Raw genomic sequence first — 18849 nt, forward strand, 5'->3', positions numbered from 1 at the left:
AGCTGGCTGAGGCAGGAAGATGACAAATTCCAGGCATGTCTCAGTAACTTATGAGACCCTGTCTCAGAATAAAAAATAAGAAGGGCTGTTGATGTAGCTCAGTGGTAAAGTGCCCCTGGGTTCAAACCCAGTACCAGAAAAATACATATTCATACATATATATGGATATACATATGTATATATCTCTTTGCAATACAAAGAAAGTTTTTTAAAGCAGGAGACATAAAGTACAAATCTTTAAGTAAAAATTTGATAAATTTGTCTAAGTCCTAATTAAAAGCTTCTGTACTACAAAGGACAGAATAAACAAAAACTGAGAAAGACATTTGGAACATATATTAAGATAACATTTTAGAATCCAGAATATATAATTTCCCTCGAATCCATAAGGAAAAGACAATATAAACTGGACAAAAATCTTATTGAGGGCTGGTGCTGTAGCTTAGTGGTAGAGCAGTTGTCTTGCATGCGTGGGACCCTGGGTTTGATCCTCGGCACCACATAAAGATAAATATATAAAATAAAGGTATTGTGTCCATCTATAATTAAAAAAAATAAAAATCTTACTGAGGCAATTTATGGAAGATGACAACAGAATTGCAATTAATACATGGAAATATATTCAGCTTTACTAGTTACGGCATTGACTGGAAGGATGCCTACCAAATTCCAGTGATGGTTGCTTCTGACTGACAATGCCAAATATCTAGTGAGGGAGAAGAAAAGCAATGGAGAAAACAATAAAGATGAATTTAATTTCTTAGATAACTGCTGGTCTTTAAGTTAAAGAAAGAAAAAGAAAAGAAAGGAACAAATCCAAACTATTAAACCTTATTGGTTTTCCTCAGCTTTACTTGTATACTCTTGGATAGTGCTCACTGAGGTCTGCCCATGCACTTCTCCTGGCTGCATGCCAAGTGGAGAAGGGACAGCCTGAAGTGTTAAAGCACTTTCCCTCCCTGATGACTGTGTTTGTCCTGATCTTTACCAAGGCCTGGTGAGGAAGGTGGCCTCTCATTTTTGCCCACACCCTCTGCCTCTAGTTCTCTTGGCTTTCATATCTCTATGAAGGGAAACACAGGGATCCTGTCTTGGCTTTTGAATAGAATACCTGCTCATTTCCTAATCTTGCAGGAGATTCTGTTCTCTGATTCCAGGAGGCATATAGGCTACTTAAATAAATTTGTTCTTTCTTTGTTGGCAGGATATCATCCTGGGACTAGAATTCTTAACAAAGTCCCTCATGGTCCCTGACCATGGGTTGGACCTAGATAATTAAAAGCCAAAAATAAAAAGGCAGTGTGCAATACATTCTTTTGATAATTGAAAGAAACATCTGAAAAGAGGTCCTCATTAATATCTGATTTCTTAACATATTTCTTAACATATCTAAAATGGCTGGGGGTATGGCTCAGTGGCATAGTCCTTTTCTAGCATACAAGAGAGTCTGGGTTCAATCCCTAGCGCGCGCACACACACACACACACACACACACAATTAACCTATCTAAAGTAGAAATGTCATGTTTCTGTCAGAGACCATTTTGATGGTGGTATGATAGCTGTAGTGTTCTTTAGGAGTCTGAACTACATCCATAGCACCTGTGAAAGCAAGGGATTGAGAACATCCACTGCACATCTTTGGAACAGAGATGAGCCCCAGAAGCAGAAGCCAAAAGGGGTTAAATGTGCATGAAGGAACACAGACTGGGGTGAGCCTATAGAGCAGGGACTGCATGGCAAAGCAAATCAAGCCTACATGGGTAAGAAAATATCAGACAGAATTAAGACTAACAGAACATATCTTTCTGGTAGAAGATCATGTTGAATTTAAACAAATCACCATTAAAAGAAAATCAATTAATTAAAAAATAAAAGTTTCTGTAGTTTATGGTTAAAATTCTGCAAATTCTTTACCCTTGGGTAATTAAAAAAAAAAAGCTTAGTATTTTATCAAACAGGGAAAGGCAGCATTTTATATTTCAATACTAACAACAGTAAGGAAGACATGAGAAAACATTGTAAATGTTTTTTAGGTGTATTTTTCTTTTTCATTACAGGAGATTGAACTCAGGGCTTCATGCCTGCTAGGCAAACACTTTACCATTGAGCTACATCCCCAGCATCCCCTCCCCCTGTTCTTAATTTTAAGATAGAATTTCACTAAGTTGCCTATGCTCACTTTGAATTTGCAATACTCCTGACTCTGCCTCCCAAGCACCTGGGATCATAGGTGTGTGGCACATTGCTTGGCTTAGTTGTATTCTTGGGAGCCATGTTGTACTTGAAAAATTTAAGATAGTGCTTTCACAGAAGAAAATAAAACTATATTTATTTATTTATTTATTTTTATGTGGTGCTGAGGATTGAACCCATGGCCTCACACATGCTAGGCAAGCGCTCTACCACGGAGCTACAACCTCAGTCCCAGAAAATAAAACTGTATATGGCTGAAAAAGAGTCCAAAATCTACAGGCAGGTAATCAAAAAGAGTGAAGCTGAGACAACAAACCCAGTGATTTGAGTGGATTCATAATTTCTCTCTTATTTTTCTTATTTGTTTCCAATTGAAGCCTTTTTATTTTTGTACACTATTTTCTAAATATATTAGGTACAGATTTATGTAATTGTTTTATATTATTTTTGTTCTTTTTCTTATAATTCCTTTTTGAAAAAATCTGTGATTTGCTAGAAGTGTAACAGGAAAATGCATTTTAGCACAAGAAAGTAAATATAATCTTTTTTTTTTTTTTTTTTTGTACCAGGGATTGAACTCAGGGCACTCAACCACTGAGCCGCATTCCCAGCCCTATTTTGTATTTTATTTAGAGACAGGGTCTCACTGAGGTGCCATTGCTGAGGCTGGCGTTGAACTAGTGATCCTGCCCCAGCCTCCCTAGCCTGGGATTACAGGAAGGCATAGGCAAGAAAGTAAATATAATCTTATAGCAATCACTGCAGTATAATTGGGTGATACTCATGACTTAAACATGACTGTGGAAGGGTATGCCATATTCAAGAGAAAAAATATTTATGAATGGGTGGATAGCTGTGTGATGTGGGGCATGCTTGTAATCCCAGCTACATGGGAGACAGAAGCAGGAGCATCCCAAGTTCAAGACCAGCCTCAACAACTTAGTTAGACTCTCTTTCAAAATAAAAATAAAAAAGACTGGAGATGTAGCTCAGTGGTAGAGTGCCCCTGGGTTCAGTCCCCAGAAAACACACACACACACACACACACACACACACACACACACACACACAATGGTGGAGACTTTGTTCTATGCCAAGAAAGTTTAAACCTGGTTGAAATCATTGACCTCAATAGTCCATTGTATTTTGTGTGAGCTGACAGGATGCAAGGGATTACTTTCATATTTGGGACAAGTCCTGAAAGGGAAATAAATACCTGCATATAGCTTTGAGGTATCAGCAGGTTCACTGTGCGGCTGGCCAAGCTTGCCCCCAGGGAGAGTCCTGGGGGAAAAGGCTCAGTCTGAAAGTCAGGCACTAACTCAGAAGCTCCGCCAAAAGCAGGTAGACTGAGGGAAAAGTGGACATTTGGAGCAAGCCAGGGCTGCTATCACTGCTTAATTGTACATTCAGTAATCCAGTGTTTTCTCTCTCTCTCTCTTTTAAATTCTTCCTGGCTTTTGTCTTGTGAGTTGCAAAGTATAATGCTTGTGCTCTGAGTAGGATGAGTGGAAGAGTGAAAGATCAAGGCTCCCTTCAGGAGGAAAGACTTCCTCTGTAGTCTTTTTTTTTTTTTTTTTTTTTTTTTTTTACATCTTATTGTCTGGAATTATGTCTCATGGTCATGCATGGCTGAATTAAGCCTAGAAAGTTTTCTATTATAGCTTCCAACCACTCTGGCAAAGGAATACAAAGCAGAGTGAGGCAATGCATAGCTTTTCAGAAGCCATTCTGTAGTGCTTATTTTGAGGTAAGTTTACATAGAAGGCGTTCCAAACCCAAGAATGAACAATAAAATGGAAAATAGATGTCAAGTGATATTGGCCAAATTAAATTGTTATATTGTGTGCATGTATGATTATGTAACAACAAATCCAATCATTATGTACAACTGTAATGCACCAATAAAAAAATTGGGCAGGTGGTGGGGAGAGAAAAGTAGGAGATGCCAAGAAGTTAAAATGTGGCAAACAGAGCAAAGCAAAAGTATTAGGTCAATGTGACACAATTTTTTATGTATGGGTAATGTTGACCTGGTTGAAAAATCTAGACACAGAGTCCTGGTTCTGCCTCCTTTGAAAAATACGTACATTTAACTTTTTTCTTTTTGCACTACCAGAGATTGAACCCAAAGTACTCTCTACTGAACTATATCCGCAGCTCTTTTTATTTTTTATTTTGAGGCATGATCTCATTAAGTTGCCCAGGCTATCTTCTTGCCTTAGCCTCCTGAATCACTGGGATTACAGGTTTGTGCCACCACACCTGGCCTTTTTTTTAAAAAAAATAATAATAGTCATCCTAATGGATTTAGAGTAGTTTCTGTTAGTTTGAAGCAAATCCCACTTCTTAGGTGGTGCTGTGTTGTTCTATTGGAGGACATATGGTATCTGGATGTTTTCCTTGTGATACTAGCAGGTACTTGTGATCTTTGTTAAGCTCTTTGCAATCCAATATGGTAGTTATCAGTCACATGTAACTATTTAAATGTAAAATAACTTAAATAAAATTTAGAGTTAAATTTCTCAAATACACTAGTCACATTTCAAATGCGCAATAAACTCAGGTTGTTCATAGATACTGTACTAAGAAATTTTCCATAATCAGAGCATTTCCATAATCACAGAAAGTTGTATTGCATAGCACTATTCTAGACACATTAATTTATGAATAGTTGTGATACTGTATTATTCTTACATCCATTTTACATTAACAAGCAGGAAAAATTTTAAGGGAAATTTTCCCAAATAAACTATTTCGTATCCAGTGATATAGTTCATAAAGGAAAGTCAGGATAGAGCTTAATTCTTTCCCTTTAATGAATTCATGATATAGCATTCTCTAGAAATACTAATTTAAAAAATCATTACCAATCCATGAATTTAAAAATTTCTCTTTCTTTCCTCTTCCTCTTCTTTTTCTCTTCCTTCTTCCTTCTTTCCTTGATAGGCTGATTGGTCTTCATGGGAATATTTTTCTGACAAACAGAACATGGCTTTGGTCAAACTTTGGTAACTGTTTTGGTAGACTGAATTATCATTTCCAATTTTCTACCATCAATATCCTTAGCATATAATAAAATTTATTCTTTTAAAAGAAATGTAGAACATGCCACCTATTCTCAACTCTGTCCTTGACCATGGAGAATGAGAAACATGGAGTTATAAGCTGCCTCAGCTGGCTACAGAATTGTGGATCTGAAATAAAAGTTTATTGTTCATATTATTCCAAGATTGTTTCTTTGCTTATTAATCAGTCAATTAGTCTGTTTATAAATCATTCTATTGGGTGACATCTATCAATTTCCAAGCTAGCACTGGTGGAGGTCATCTTCCCCAGGTATTATGTTGTTAAAAATTTTATAATGGAAACCATGCACTAGTATGCTTGGGACTTTGTAAGAACTCAAATTAGCTGTGATTCTGTGTTTTCTGGTAATTTTTTTTTTTTTTGGAAAATACTCTTTAGTTTTATTGTGATTTTTATGGTAATTACATCAATATTTTAATTCCTAACTTGTGGACTAATACTAAGTATATAAATTAGTTTCTGCCAGAGTTCTTAAAGTCCTTGTAATTTCCTGAAGATAAGCGTGCTACTGTGTTATAATATTTGGTCTTTGAACCTGGTTCCTGGCACAGAGCTCCTAAGAATATAAGTGTTTGACATAGAACTCCTAAACCCTTTCGAATTTTCTGGGTGATAGGATTGTCTTTTATTCTAATGAAATGACTCTTGTGGGCTTCTGCATTGAGAGTGGCCACTAGAAAGGCCAACTATGATTGTGAGCTTGAAGCTTTCAGCACCACTTTTTGAAGAAAGGAGAGGGGCTGGAAATAGAGTTAATAATCAGTCATTCCTGCATGTTGAAGCCTCCATAAAAATCCCTCAATTACTGGGTTCTGAGAGCTTCTGGGTTGTTAAACACATCTGCATGCTAGGAGCATGGTGTATATGAACTCTTATAGGAGCAGGAACTCCTGTGCTTTGGAACCTTCCTGACCTTGCCCTATGTATCTCTTCATCTAGATGTTCATCTGTATTTTTTATTATATCCTTTCTTAATAAATAGGTAAGCATAAGTAAAGTGTTTCTTTTATGGTTTGAATCTGAAATGTTTTCCAAGGGCTTATGTGTTGAAGACTTAGTCTTTAATGCAGCAATTATCAAAGGTAGAGCTTTTGGGAAGTAAGTGGATCATGAGGGCTCTAACCCTATGGATCAATCTACTAATGAATTTATAATTTGATGGACCTTTGGGAGGTGATGAAAACTTGGGAAGTGGGACCTAGTTGAAGGATTTGGGTCTTTGGAGGCATGACTTTGGGGACTGTGTCTTTTCCCCCAGTCCCTTCCTGCCTCACTTTCTTTCTCTCTCTTCTACAAGGTGAGCAGTTTTCCTCTGCCATGCCCTTCAGCCATGATGTTCTGCCTCACAGACAGACAGAAAACAATGGAGCCAGCAGATCATGGATTGAAACCTCTGAAACCATGAGGCAAACTAAATCTCTTCTTCTCTAAATTGTTTTTCTCAGGTATTTTGGTCATAGCAATGAAAAGCTGACCTACACAGTTTCCTTGAGTTCTGTGAGCTACTCTAGCAAATTAACTGAATCCAAGGAGAGGATTGTGAGACTGCAATTTATAGTTGATGTGTCAGTATCGCAGATCACAACCTGTGTTTTCCATTGGCATCTGAAGTGAAGAAACAGTCTTGTGAATCTGTTGGGATCTGATGCTATTTCCAGCTAGTGTCAGAATTGAGTTGATTCAGAGAACAACTGACTGTTGTCCACTGGCATATCTGCTGGAGATTGATTGCTTGGTCGGTTTGAGGAGGAAACCCCACACATTTCATTGAACAGAGGTGAAGTGTGTAGAGGTGAGTGTATGGGAATAGGAATATACTTTGGTTTGGTTTTTCCTATATTTTCATAATACCTTTACCTTTACTATGCTTATGCCTTATTTCTTGATCCAAAAACAGTAGGCACATAATTTTTTACTTTATAAGTTTCTTACCTTCTTGGTCATCCCTTGAATTCTCCATCCCAGTTTGTCATCTTAAATTTTGTCATCTGTACTTTTTCCATGTTTTTTCTTTCCACAAATTTTTGTACATGGTGATGGGATTTACTGTGTACATGCACATAATAGAACAATATTATTTGGCCAATATCACTCCCCAGCACTTCCTCCCTCCCTTTCCTTCCTCCCCCGCCCCTCCCTGTTCTTTTCCTCTACTGATCTTCCTTTGATTTTCTTGAGATCCTCATCCCCCACCCTTCTTTTCCTTTTTTCTCTATAACTTCCACATATGAGAGAAAACATATGACCCTTGGCCTTCTGAGTTTGGCTTATTTTGCTTCACATAATGTTTTCAAGTTCCATCCATTTTCCTGCAAATGATGTAACTACATTTTTTAATGGCTGAATAAAACTCCATTGTGTATATATACCACATTTTCTTTATCTGTTCATCTGTTGATGAACATCTGGGCAAGTTCCATAGTTTGGCTTTTGTGAATTGTGTTGCTATAAACAGGGCATGTATGTATCACTATAGTATGATGATTTTAATTCTTTAGGATAAATACTTAGGAGTTGTATAGCTCAGATGCATGGTGGTTCCATGCCTAGTCTTTTGAACTTTTTCCATTTTAAAATGTTAATGCAATTCACATTTTGTTCTGTAAACACAGTATATTTCACATATTTCATCAATCTAAGATACCATCAGTTCTAAGATACACCATTTTCTCTACGTATTATTACCAAAAAATAAATTTCTAGTTATAATTATAAAGTACCATTGATTATAAGTTCAGAAATGTTAAAAATGTGTATTTTACTCATGTTTTACTATGTTGCCCAGGCCAGTCTCAAACTCATGGGCTCAAGTGATCCTTCTGCGTCAGCCTCTTGAGCAGCTGGGACTAGAGCCATCACATCTGACTCCTCACTCTTCTTTATCAGTGTTTTGTCCTATAAGTTATAAATAAGTAAGTAAATAACACTTTCAATGACATGATTATATAATTTTTTGCTGCAAAACCAACTAATGAATCATGCTTACATTTTTTTTCAATTCCGTGTTTTGTTTTCCATTGAGGTTCTAAATTACCTTCCCTTTTATTGCACTATTTTACTTTATCACAGTCTCAATTTTCCATTGTGCATATCTATACTATTAGGATTTCTTTTATTTCCTTTAGGACCTTACTCTCAGGGTTCTTCCTAGTAGAAATTCTTTCTTTATTACTATCAGGGATTATACATACTTTTACCTTTTTCTTGGCTTATTTCTTTGGTTTGTTCACTATGTCCTCCTAAAGTAATTTCTTGAAAACGTAGAAAGCAAAGTTTCTGAGCCATTCCATTTCTGAAAATGTTTTTATCTCATCTTTGTTTTTGCTTGATATTTTAGTTGGGTACAGAATTCTAATTTCAAATTCTGAACCCTCATATAGAAAGTTAAGACCATGTACCACTGTTATTATCACTTATTAATTTGAAAATCATTCCTTGTCTTCCAGTGGACAGGAACTTCCTTCTGCCCCTAGATAAAAAAAAATCTATATAAATAGTTCCCAACTGGATCTCAAATACATGATGAATATAAGTAGACATTAATTCCATATATAATATTTCTGAAATTTTAAAAATTTGAACTGCAAAAATAAAAAAAATAGATTCTAGAATGTGGCATGTGCTCAAAATCAGCAATGAATATTTTTCTCCTAAAGCCAACTTCTCTGGTCTGAGAAGAAAGGGATGGAAGTAAGTGGTTCCTCTATTACCTCTAGTGATCCACTTGTGAAACTTTTGCTTCTCATTCCTGCAGTATGGGGCTCTTAAGAGATCTCAGTACCAAGACAGGAAAGCTTCTACTATGGGACACCATGATGGTTCTGTCAAATTCAAAGGTTAAGACTGCCACCTGGCTACTTGGGGTTCCTCTTGACAGTGCCTCAACAGCCAGAGAAGGAGTTACTCTACTGACTGGAGTGATTAAATGATCCTTATCATAAGGGGTTGCCACTAGTCACTGAGATAGAATTTCTGGAACATACAGGAAAGCCCTGGGGGCATTTCTTGGTATGCAGAGGGCCTGTGATTAAATAGAAACAACAACACAATTGAGAGAAAAGGGATATTTGTATCACATTAGATGAAAGTATGATTTTTCTATTTTTTGAAGTTAAATCGTTAAGGGGGTATATGTGGATGCCAAGTGCCATTGATTGTAAGTTCAGAAATGTTAAAAATGTGTTTTACTCATGATGAAACATTGTAATTAAAAAATAAAAATTTGAGATGAGGCATGGACTTTGGTGGCTTTGTATTGTGCCATCTTCTCTAAGTCAGAGCTGAACTTCTCAGATTTCCCTTTGCTTGTGCTTCTAGATCATGTTGGCCATAGGACATTTTGCATGAATTTGGAAGCCAAAAGTGAAGGAGAGCTATATATCTTTTTACCCTCTAAAGATCAAGGTAGGAAGAGAGCAAGGCAGGTACGAACACTTGCTGTAGCAAGTGCTAGCTCACTTTTTGGTTGTGAGGTGGTGTTCAGCCCTGCAGCTGCTGAAATTCTCTGAGGATCTCCTCCTACAGTTTGTCTGAATTGTGACCCAAACACATATGCAGCTTATTTGCAGGTTACCCATGACATTGAAGTTGGAAGTGGTAAGAGGGGCTTGAGTTTCAGTTCTCTATAAGTTTTTTTAAAATTTTTTTTAGTTGTAGTTATTTTTTTGTGGTGCTGAGGATTGAATCCAGTGCCTCACACATGCTAGGCAAGTACTCCACCACTGAGCCACAACCCTAGACCCCTCTATCAGTTTTTCTTTGTTGTTATCTATATTTAGCTTTCATCCCTTGGCTGATCTATGGTGACTTTAGGAAATTATCTATATGGTCTGTATTACCAGCTCCAAGGATTTCTTAGTATCTGTCTCTCTCATTTCAAACAGTCTGCCATTGTCACTGAGCCACAAACTAAAGACAGTTCTGAAGGGACATGGGAACAGTGTGGGGTTGTTATCTTGAAGACTATTCAGTTTTCATGGGAGAACACACATAATATTTTTGATTTAAAAATTAATAAACTTGTCAGGCATGGTAGTGCATGCCTGTAATCCCAGTGACTTGAGAAGCCGAGGCAGGGGTATTGCAAGTTCAAGATCAGTCTCAGTAACTTAGTGAGGCCCTAAGCAACTTAGCAAGACCCTGCTCAAAATCAAATAATAAAAAGGGCTGGGGATGTGGCTAGTGGTTAAGCATCCCTGGGTTTGATCTCTAATACCAAAAAAAAAAAAAAAAAAAAGGAATTTTATTCAAGAGTTTCTAGGATACATCCTCAAAGACTGTTTACTAAGGCAGCATCATTTTGTTTTCTTCTTCCTACAGGAAAAATAATACATATTCATCATCAGAAATATGGCAGATACAGGAATCACAAGGATTCTGATAAGATTTTGGTGAACACCTTTCAAATCTTTAATATGTATAACTATAGTGAGAATGTACACTTTATTTTTATGAAAATGAAATCCCACTTAAATTCTATTTTATTAAACAGACTTTTCCAGGGCTGGGGATGTGGCTCAAGCAGTAGCGCGCTTGCCTGGCATGTGTGGGGCACTGGGTTCGATCCTCAGCACCACATTAAAAAAAATAATAAAAGATGTTGTGTCCACTGAAAACTAAAATATAAATATTAAAAATTTTCTCTCTCTCTCTTTAAAAAACAAACAAACAACAGACTTTTTCCCACCCAATAATATATCATAAATATTTGTAATTCAACACCATGATTTTTAATTACTTCAGAGTATAGTATGACATGGAAACATAGTCATTTATTTAACCCAATCTCTTATTGTTAGATGTTCAGGCCATTTTAAGTTTTTTTTTTAATTAATTAAGAAAACCAAAATTCTGAGATGAACATTTTTAATTAACCTTTTTTTAAAATTGTGTAACTATTCTGTACCAAGTTTGAAATAGCATCATCTTTATGCGAACCCAAACATCTAAATTTTTGTAAGTTTAAAACTTTCAACAAATGTGCATTGTGGGGGGGTTGGGGTTGTAGCTCAGTGGTGAAGCGTTTGCTTGGCATGTGTGAGACACTGGGTTTGATTCTCAGTACCACATAAAAATAAGTAAATAAAATAGTATTTTGTCCATCTATAACTAAAGAAAAATTTTAAAAAATGTGCATTGTGAGAAGGAAGGCATAAACTGGGAGGGTGAATCAGTTCAAAATCTACACAGATTTAATTTCATAAAATAAGTAGGTGGTTCTGAATCTTTCTGTAGGTCCTCTTGTAATGCAACATTATCAACTAGTCTTTTGGAGTCCTGCTTATATTTGCTTGCCTGAATTTACTGTCTACTGCTCTGAATTGAAAGCTTGAGGGGCTGGGGATATATCTCAGTTGACAGAGTGCTGGCCTTATACGCACAAGGCCCTGGGTTCAATCCCCAGCACCACAAAAGGTGTGTTGGGGGAAGCTTGAGATTTATCTTAATGATCTCAACTTCATTTGCTCATCTGAGTGCCCCCAAAATGTCCCTATGTGTAGAATCTCCATGATCCACTGTCTGCTGATGTGAAGCAGGAATCTCTGTCCACATCCTGTACCGCTGAATCAACATCTGTACTTTAATGTGATTCTCATACACATCAGAGAGTGAGAAGCACTATTTAGACCACGGCACTTTGCCCACACTTGAACTTGATCTTCCTCTCTGAACAACATAGGTGAGGCCAGCCCTACAGTAACAGCTATGTCAGGAACAGGCAGTTTCTGACACTTCTGGCCATACCCAAGTCCGCAGGCACAGGAGGTCAGTCACTAAAGATAGGCTGCCCTGGGAGAGGAATGAGGGATGCTTGCAGGCTGTTCAGCTGGGTGAGAAAGGGTGGAACAGGAAAGGGAGGAAAGCAAGTTCCTGGACTCCAAAAACCACAGTTGGTCTAGGTGCTACTTTCTCCTTTATTTAGCACATAACTGTGCCATGAGACATTCTTTTGCTGACCTCTTTTCCGTTTGCATTTTGCCCCATATTAAAATGTCACCATCTAAAACTTTTCCATGAATTAGAAAGTTTAAGTTGTGAGGGACTGAATGTGCTGTTTTCCAACAGTTTCTGGCAGTTCCTTGCTTTTATGGTGTAGTCATGGCGAAACCTGAGTCATCTGAAGATGGTGGCAGTGCCAAAGAGGGTGGCTGGGGAGGAACTACAGACAAACCAGGAGAAGAGATGGGGATCAATAACTGTTGAGTACCGCCACCACTGGCCACTGGCCTTTATTCCAACAGGCCCTAATTGTGTTTAGACAAATTACCCTAGGCTTTACAGTTCTAATGAATACTTTCTGAAGTAAATGTTTAGTGAGAGTTGTAAGTATAAAAGCTTCTTCCCAGATAATTGTTTCTCAGAGTTGCACGAGGCAGGGGACCACTCCCCTTAACCCCCATGGCAAGGGCCGCGTGCATGCTAGGCAAGTGCTCTACCACTGAGCAACACTGCCCCCTCCTCCTTTAAAGTGGAGAAACCATAACGCGTTCTCCGCGAGGAAAGCAATATACTTCAGTTTTTGTTTTAAGGAGAAAATGTTTTTCTCTGTTCCCAGTCCTATACATCAAACAGCCACCCTCCAAATATACCCATTTGGCGTGCATACCGGCGCCCGCGCGAGCGTCTGCATTTCTCTAAAATTCTGACTCATAGTCTGGAGGACAATGATTGATTTTTTTCCACTTCACATAGTTGCTATGAATTTTTCCTCACAAGGATGAGCTTGTTTATTCACTCCGGGCACCGTTGGTAGAGCGCTAGTGTAAACAGCCCTAGGAACCCGGTGGGCCGGGGAAGTGGGCGCCCTCAGGTCTACGCGGGGAGCAGGGATGGCGGGGTCAGGTTGGGCTGACCGCATTTAGAGACCGCTTTCTAACCCCCTGGATTGGAGAAGTTTGCCAAAGCTGAGAGAAGCGCCATTGTAATGCGGGTGGGAAGGGTGGAGCCACCTAGTCCCGTCTCAATTTAGATCTCTCACTCTGCTTTTAGGCGCGCCCATTTCAGATTGCTAAACTCGAGTCAGGGGATAAAATTCGAGAGGAGGTGACAAGCCCCACCCCGCAGTGCCTGCGAATTTGCCCGGGAGCCGACCTTCTCACGAGCAGACGCTGCCGAGATGCCAGGCCCGCTGCTCCTGACCGCTGCCCACCTTCTCTGCGTGTGCACGGCCGCGCTGGCCGCGGGCCCCGGGTAGGAGCGCGGGCGCGCGGGGAGGGTGCGCGGCGCGGATGGGCCTGGGCCGGGGCTTCGGGAAGTGGCAGCGGCTGCGCGGTCGCAGTCCCCAGCCCGACCTTGGCCTGGGTGTTTGATCCTGTCGCTGCAGGGTGGCTGTCTCTGGGATAATTGCATTCTCCACCCATAATGTTTAATCGTCTTTATGGCTATAACAACTTTATAAAGAAAATAATTTTATTTTTAGCCCATGTTGCCTCTGCCTTTTGCTTCTCAATCTTTTGCTTCCAACTAATGTGCTGCCTTCTCTCAAAGACAGGATAATTATTTTTTTCCTCAACAAGATGTCTCAACTTTGGCATTGTCAAAGTGGGGCTCAAGTACCTGAAGTCTGTGTTCCTAAGAAAGATCAGAACTTTAAGATAATAGTGCCCCATTCCTAAAGATTTTCATAGTTGATCCCTAAACTGTAGATTTAGCAAATTAGCAGATAATGAACTACCTTAGTGAGGTGTTTTTTTTTTTTTTCCCTCTGTTTCACCCGGAAATTTCACCACTTGTAGTTTATTTTCAGATGGTATATTTCAATCAATGTTTTCTTTCTTTCTTTTTTTTTTTTCTTGGCTGGATGCCCAAGTATAAAGGTTTGAATAAGAAACGGGCAAAATCCTAGTCATTTTTTTTTTTTTTAAGCCAAGAAAAGCAATCACACTGGGATGAAGTTAATCTGTAAAGTAGAAACTTGGAGGCTTCTACTTTGCCTATAAGTTCTGCATGCTCCAGTGTAAGCCTTTCACATCTCAGCTCCTCTTGTGCTCTTTGTGGTTTATAAAATGGAAATAATAACAAGCCTTCCTTTAATAGTAATGCGTGGATTACTGCATTATCATAGTGTTTTGGGAATTACTGTTGTTTCATAGGATTTAACTGCATTGCTAAATGGAGCGGTGGGACAATGTTAATTGTAAAACTGCAATAAGGACAGTATGGAGAGTCTGTCTCACTCTTTATGATATTGTAGGGTCACAAAAGAATGAAGATGTGAGGATAAAAACTTGTCTTTTCCCTTGTTGGGAACGCTTTAGGCCCCGTTTTCTGGTGACAGCCCCAGGGATCATCAGGCCTGGAGGAAATATGACTGTTGGGGTGGAGCTTCTGGAACATAGCCCCTCACAGGTCACTGTCAAGGCGGAGGTGTTCAAGACCATGTCAAACCTAACTGTCTCTGTTCTGGAAGCAGAAGGAATCTTTGAAAAAGGTGCGTGGATTCTTACCATTCTGCAGTAAAAATTGGAATATGTTAATAAAGCCATGGATTTAGGTAGTGTAACAAAGGAACTCAAATTCACAGTGACTTTCATAACACATTTTTTAAAATTGTTAGCACCCCCCTCAATCTTTTATTTTTAAAAATTTTTTAGATGTTAATGGACCTTTTTTATTTTATTCATTTATTTATATGCGGTGCTGAGAATCGAACCCAGTGCCTCAAACATGCTAGGCAAGTGCTCTACCACTGAGCCACAACCCCAGCACCCCCATAACACACATTTCATTTTTATTTATGTAAAGTCCAAAATGGCATTCCTGAATGCTCTTCCTAGTGGGATTCAGACACCCAGGTTCCTTCCATATTTAGCTCAATCATCATCAAAACATGGCTCCCCAATTTGTAGGGGAGGAGCACAGAGTCTCTCATATAAGAGGATTTTCTGGAGTAGGCCTAGAAATGGGTCATGCTACCACTGTCCATTTTCAGTCAGCAAAGGAGGCTGGGGCCCATGATTATATTGGCTCAGTGAATGTTTTCTTTTTTAAGAAAAAGGGAAATAATAAGTATAAGGGAAAAACAATTTTAGGGTGTCAATACTTAAATACTTAAAATGGACACTTACTGTATTTTTTCCTTAGTTGCAAGAGCAATATATTCTCGGTGCTTACAACTTGATTAATACTGGAAGTAAAAGAAAGAAACCTAAATCACCCATGATTCTGCCACCCAAATATAAACACAACTAACTAAATTCCTATAAAGTTAAGAACTATTTTTAAAAAGTCATTTAAGGGAACATAGTAAAGAATGGATGGGATTCTACAGTATTTTTCTTTCTTTCTTTCTTTCTTTTTCTTTTTTTCCCTCCCTCCCCCCTTCCTCCCTCCCTTCCTCCCTTCCTTCCTTCCTTCCTTCCTTCCTTCCTTCCTTCCTTCCTTCCTTTCTGGAGATTGATTTCAGGGGTGCTTAAACACTGAGCTAGGCCTTTTTATGTTTCATTTTGAGATACAGTTTTGCCACATTGTTTAGGGACTGCTGAGTTGCTGAGGATTGTCCTGCCTCAACCTCCTGAGTCACTGGGATTTCAGGGGTGTGCCATTGTACCCAGCTACAATAGTTCTTTATATAAAGGTTTATCCTCTACCAGCATAGAGAAATTAGCACTATCATCAAATGAGATAAAAGTTTATCTACATCTGTGGATCTCTTCTCCAATGAAAGGTGACCCACTGGGTGGGTAAATTTGGTCTAAGAATCAAGGAGAGGAGTGTGTGTGTGTTGGGAGGGCAGGTCACTTTGTTTCTTAGAGGAGCAATTCAGGGAGGTGGTAGGCTTTGTTTTTCTGGAGAGGAAGTGTAGGTTAGGTCTTAACATCTGAGTTTGAGTTCTAGAACTATTCTGATACTAGTTTTGTGATCCTGGGCAATTTATTTAACTGCTCTGAACATCCATTTGCTTATCTTTAAAATGGAGATAATGAAGCCAACTTCCCCAGGCAGTTATGAAATTGAAATCAGTATGTAATATACCTATTATGTACTCAATACAGAACAACTGCTAATATTATTAGAAATAATACTGAAGAAGAAGATGCAGAAAGCATCATTTCCTTCTTCACTGGAAGCAGACCTCATTTTTGATTACTGAACTGTTGTTTCTGAAAATGAATGAAACCTGGTCTTATACTAGGGCTTAAGAAAATATTGAAGTATTAAATCACAGGGGTGATACTGAAGATAGTTCCACATTTGCTATTTATTCATTAAAAAATTATAATTTGGGCAGTTTTACTGCAGTGCAGAGGTACAAAATAACAGATGATTTTGAGAAATGTTTGGTCTTTGCTTGGACTATGGTCTAGAATTTCTCTCAGTGTTATATTTTCTGCAGTGACCTTTATCAGTCTCTCTTTAAAAAAAAATTTCTAGTTGCAGTTGGCCATAATGCCTTTATTTATTTATTTCTTATGTGTGGCGCTGAGGATCTAACCCAGTGCCTCACACGTGCTGGCAAGTGCTCTACCACTGAGCTACAACCCCGGCCTTATCAGTCTTTCTTTTACAACAAACAGTACCTGCACTGGGAGTACATGATACTGTGGCTTGATTTTAAACTTTATTCTTAGATTTTTTTTCTTTTGGGAAAAGTGTTCCTCATATATTCCTGGGAAGGACAAGTGCTCAAGACTAGGTCTGGAAAACCCTGTCCAGAGAAGAGAATGGATCTCTGAAAAGGAAAGAAGGAAAATGCTACTTCTTTCTTGGGCAGTTTTTGACTCTGTCAACATAGAGTTTCATTGAAACTCCCCTTGCTAGGAGCATTCTCTCTCTTTCAAAAGAGAGTGTTATTCTTTTATCAGAGCTGTGAGTATTGTTCTCAGAACAGGTGTTTCCTGTAAATGTTAGCACTTAAGGATCAAGTCATTTCTCCCTCCTTGTCCTTAACATCCTTTACTTTATCTAACTTCTTACATCCTTTGTTTATGTAACAATTTGTAGATAAATGAGGACTTTTAAGTCTTCTGGGTATGGATCTTCATAAAATTCATATTTTGTAAAACCCCCCCCCATTACTGTAAACACAAACAAATGCATTTCAGATCTGATTGCTTCATCAGCTTTCTCTGTAGGCCTCCAAGCAAAGACTGGTTTTAATGGAGATTTATCTTCTAGCAGAGTTAAGGAGAGGGACTGATTTTGAGTGCCTCAATTCCAATGGTGCTGGACAGCTTTAGAAATCCCTGGGGTGGGTTTTTTTTTTCCATTAGCAAAATGTATTTTGGGTTTAATTTGTATTAGAAATAGTAATGGATTCAGATTGTTGAATGTACTTTAATAAAGGCAGAAAAATATGGCTTTTCTTCAGGGGAGAGTTCATTATTTGATGGATAGACATAGGGGAAATTTAATTTACATTTCCATGCTTGAGGCCAGCAGTATTGATTGCATTACAATTATTCATTTTAAAAAATAGATTACTCCTACATTTATTGGGGAGTGGTTACTGGTTATGTTTTTCTTTCTTTCTTCTAATTTTTTTTTTTTGTGTGTGAAAAATAGCCCTAAAGAAAAAAATGTTTCTACTAAACTTTATGGAATTCTGTAAAGGTGTATTAATGTCTTTTTTTTTTTTTTTTGTACTAGAAATTGAACCCAGGGTGCTTAACCACTGAACCACATCCCCAGCTCTTTTTTATATGTTATTTAGAGATAGAGTCTTGCTGAGTTTCTTAGGGCCTCATTAAATTGCTGAGGCTGGCTTTGAACTTGTGATCCTCCTGTTTTAGCCTCCTGAGCTGCTGGGATTATAGGTGTGTGCCAGGCTTTTTTTTAAAAAAAAAATAATTTTATTTATTTATTTATTTATGTGGTGCTGAGGATCAAACTCAGTGCCTCCCTCACACGTGATCGACAAATACTCTACCACTGAGCCACAACCCCAGCCCCCAATGTCTCTTTAAAGATTTAGATTCTCAAGAGTACTTGTATCACCCCCATGTCACTGCCACCACTATCATCATCAGTAGCATCATCACCATCATCTCTCAGTTAAAACAACTATAGAGCTATTTTTAGTAATAAACATAATTGATAAAGCATTTGGAAAATTTCAGCAGGTAATAAATACCAGAGGAGTGAAGATGGAGCAGCTCTTGGCTTAGAATCAGTCTATAATATTGGGTGGAGAGTGAGTCTGGCCCCTTTTCTCTTCCTTAGTCTGTGGTTTGTCTCTTTCCCCCTGCAGAGTTGCCCTGGAGTTCCATGCCAAATCAGGAGAAAAAATTCAGAACATTGGGATTCACCAGTTGTAAATGAGAACTCTTAAGGCATATGAAAGCATTGAATTATTCTGATGTCATTGAAATAATCTCCATTTTATTTCCCTTCTCTTTCTATAATATGAAAATTTCATTTATACACTTTCACTAGTTTTCTGGAGCAAGATTTACTTCAAATAAGAAAGAGCATAGTCTTTCTCCCCATTAATGAATTAATTTTCACTGGTTTTGGAAATTTGATTTAAATAAAAAAACTGAACTAAAATGCTAGCTGAAAATGGGGGGACTCTGCATGGGCCTCTCCTGGTGAGTGCCTTTTGGCTGTTGCCAGTCCCACTCCT

General features: G+C 38.3%; 1 protein-coding gene across 3 annotated transcripts in view; it reads left to right on the forward strand.

Annotated features, from left to right (window-relative positions):
• The first annotated feature begins 13030 nt into the window (after positions 1–13030).
• Positions 13031–18849, forward strand: part of CD109 (CD109 molecule) — a 133285-nt gene continuing 127466 nt past the window's right edge. Inside the window, exons 1-3 of one of the 3 annotated variants that reach the window (XM_081295359.1) lie at positions 13031–13095; positions 13275–13475; positions 14543–14715. In XM_081295359.1, the coding sequence (XP_081151485.1) occupies positions 13402–13475; positions 14543–14715 (247 nt within the window). In that variant the 5' untranslated portion in view covers positions 13031–13095; positions 13275–13401. The other 2 variants (XM_081295360.1, XM_081295358.1) reach the window with 2 other exon arrangements.

This window comes from Spermophilus citellus (assembly GCF_964194105.1).
Source record: "Spermophilus citellus genome assembly, chromosome: 5".
Classification (NCBI taxonomy): domain Eukaryota; kingdom Metazoa; phylum Chordata; class Mammalia; order Rodentia; family Sciuridae; genus Spermophilus; species Spermophilus citellus.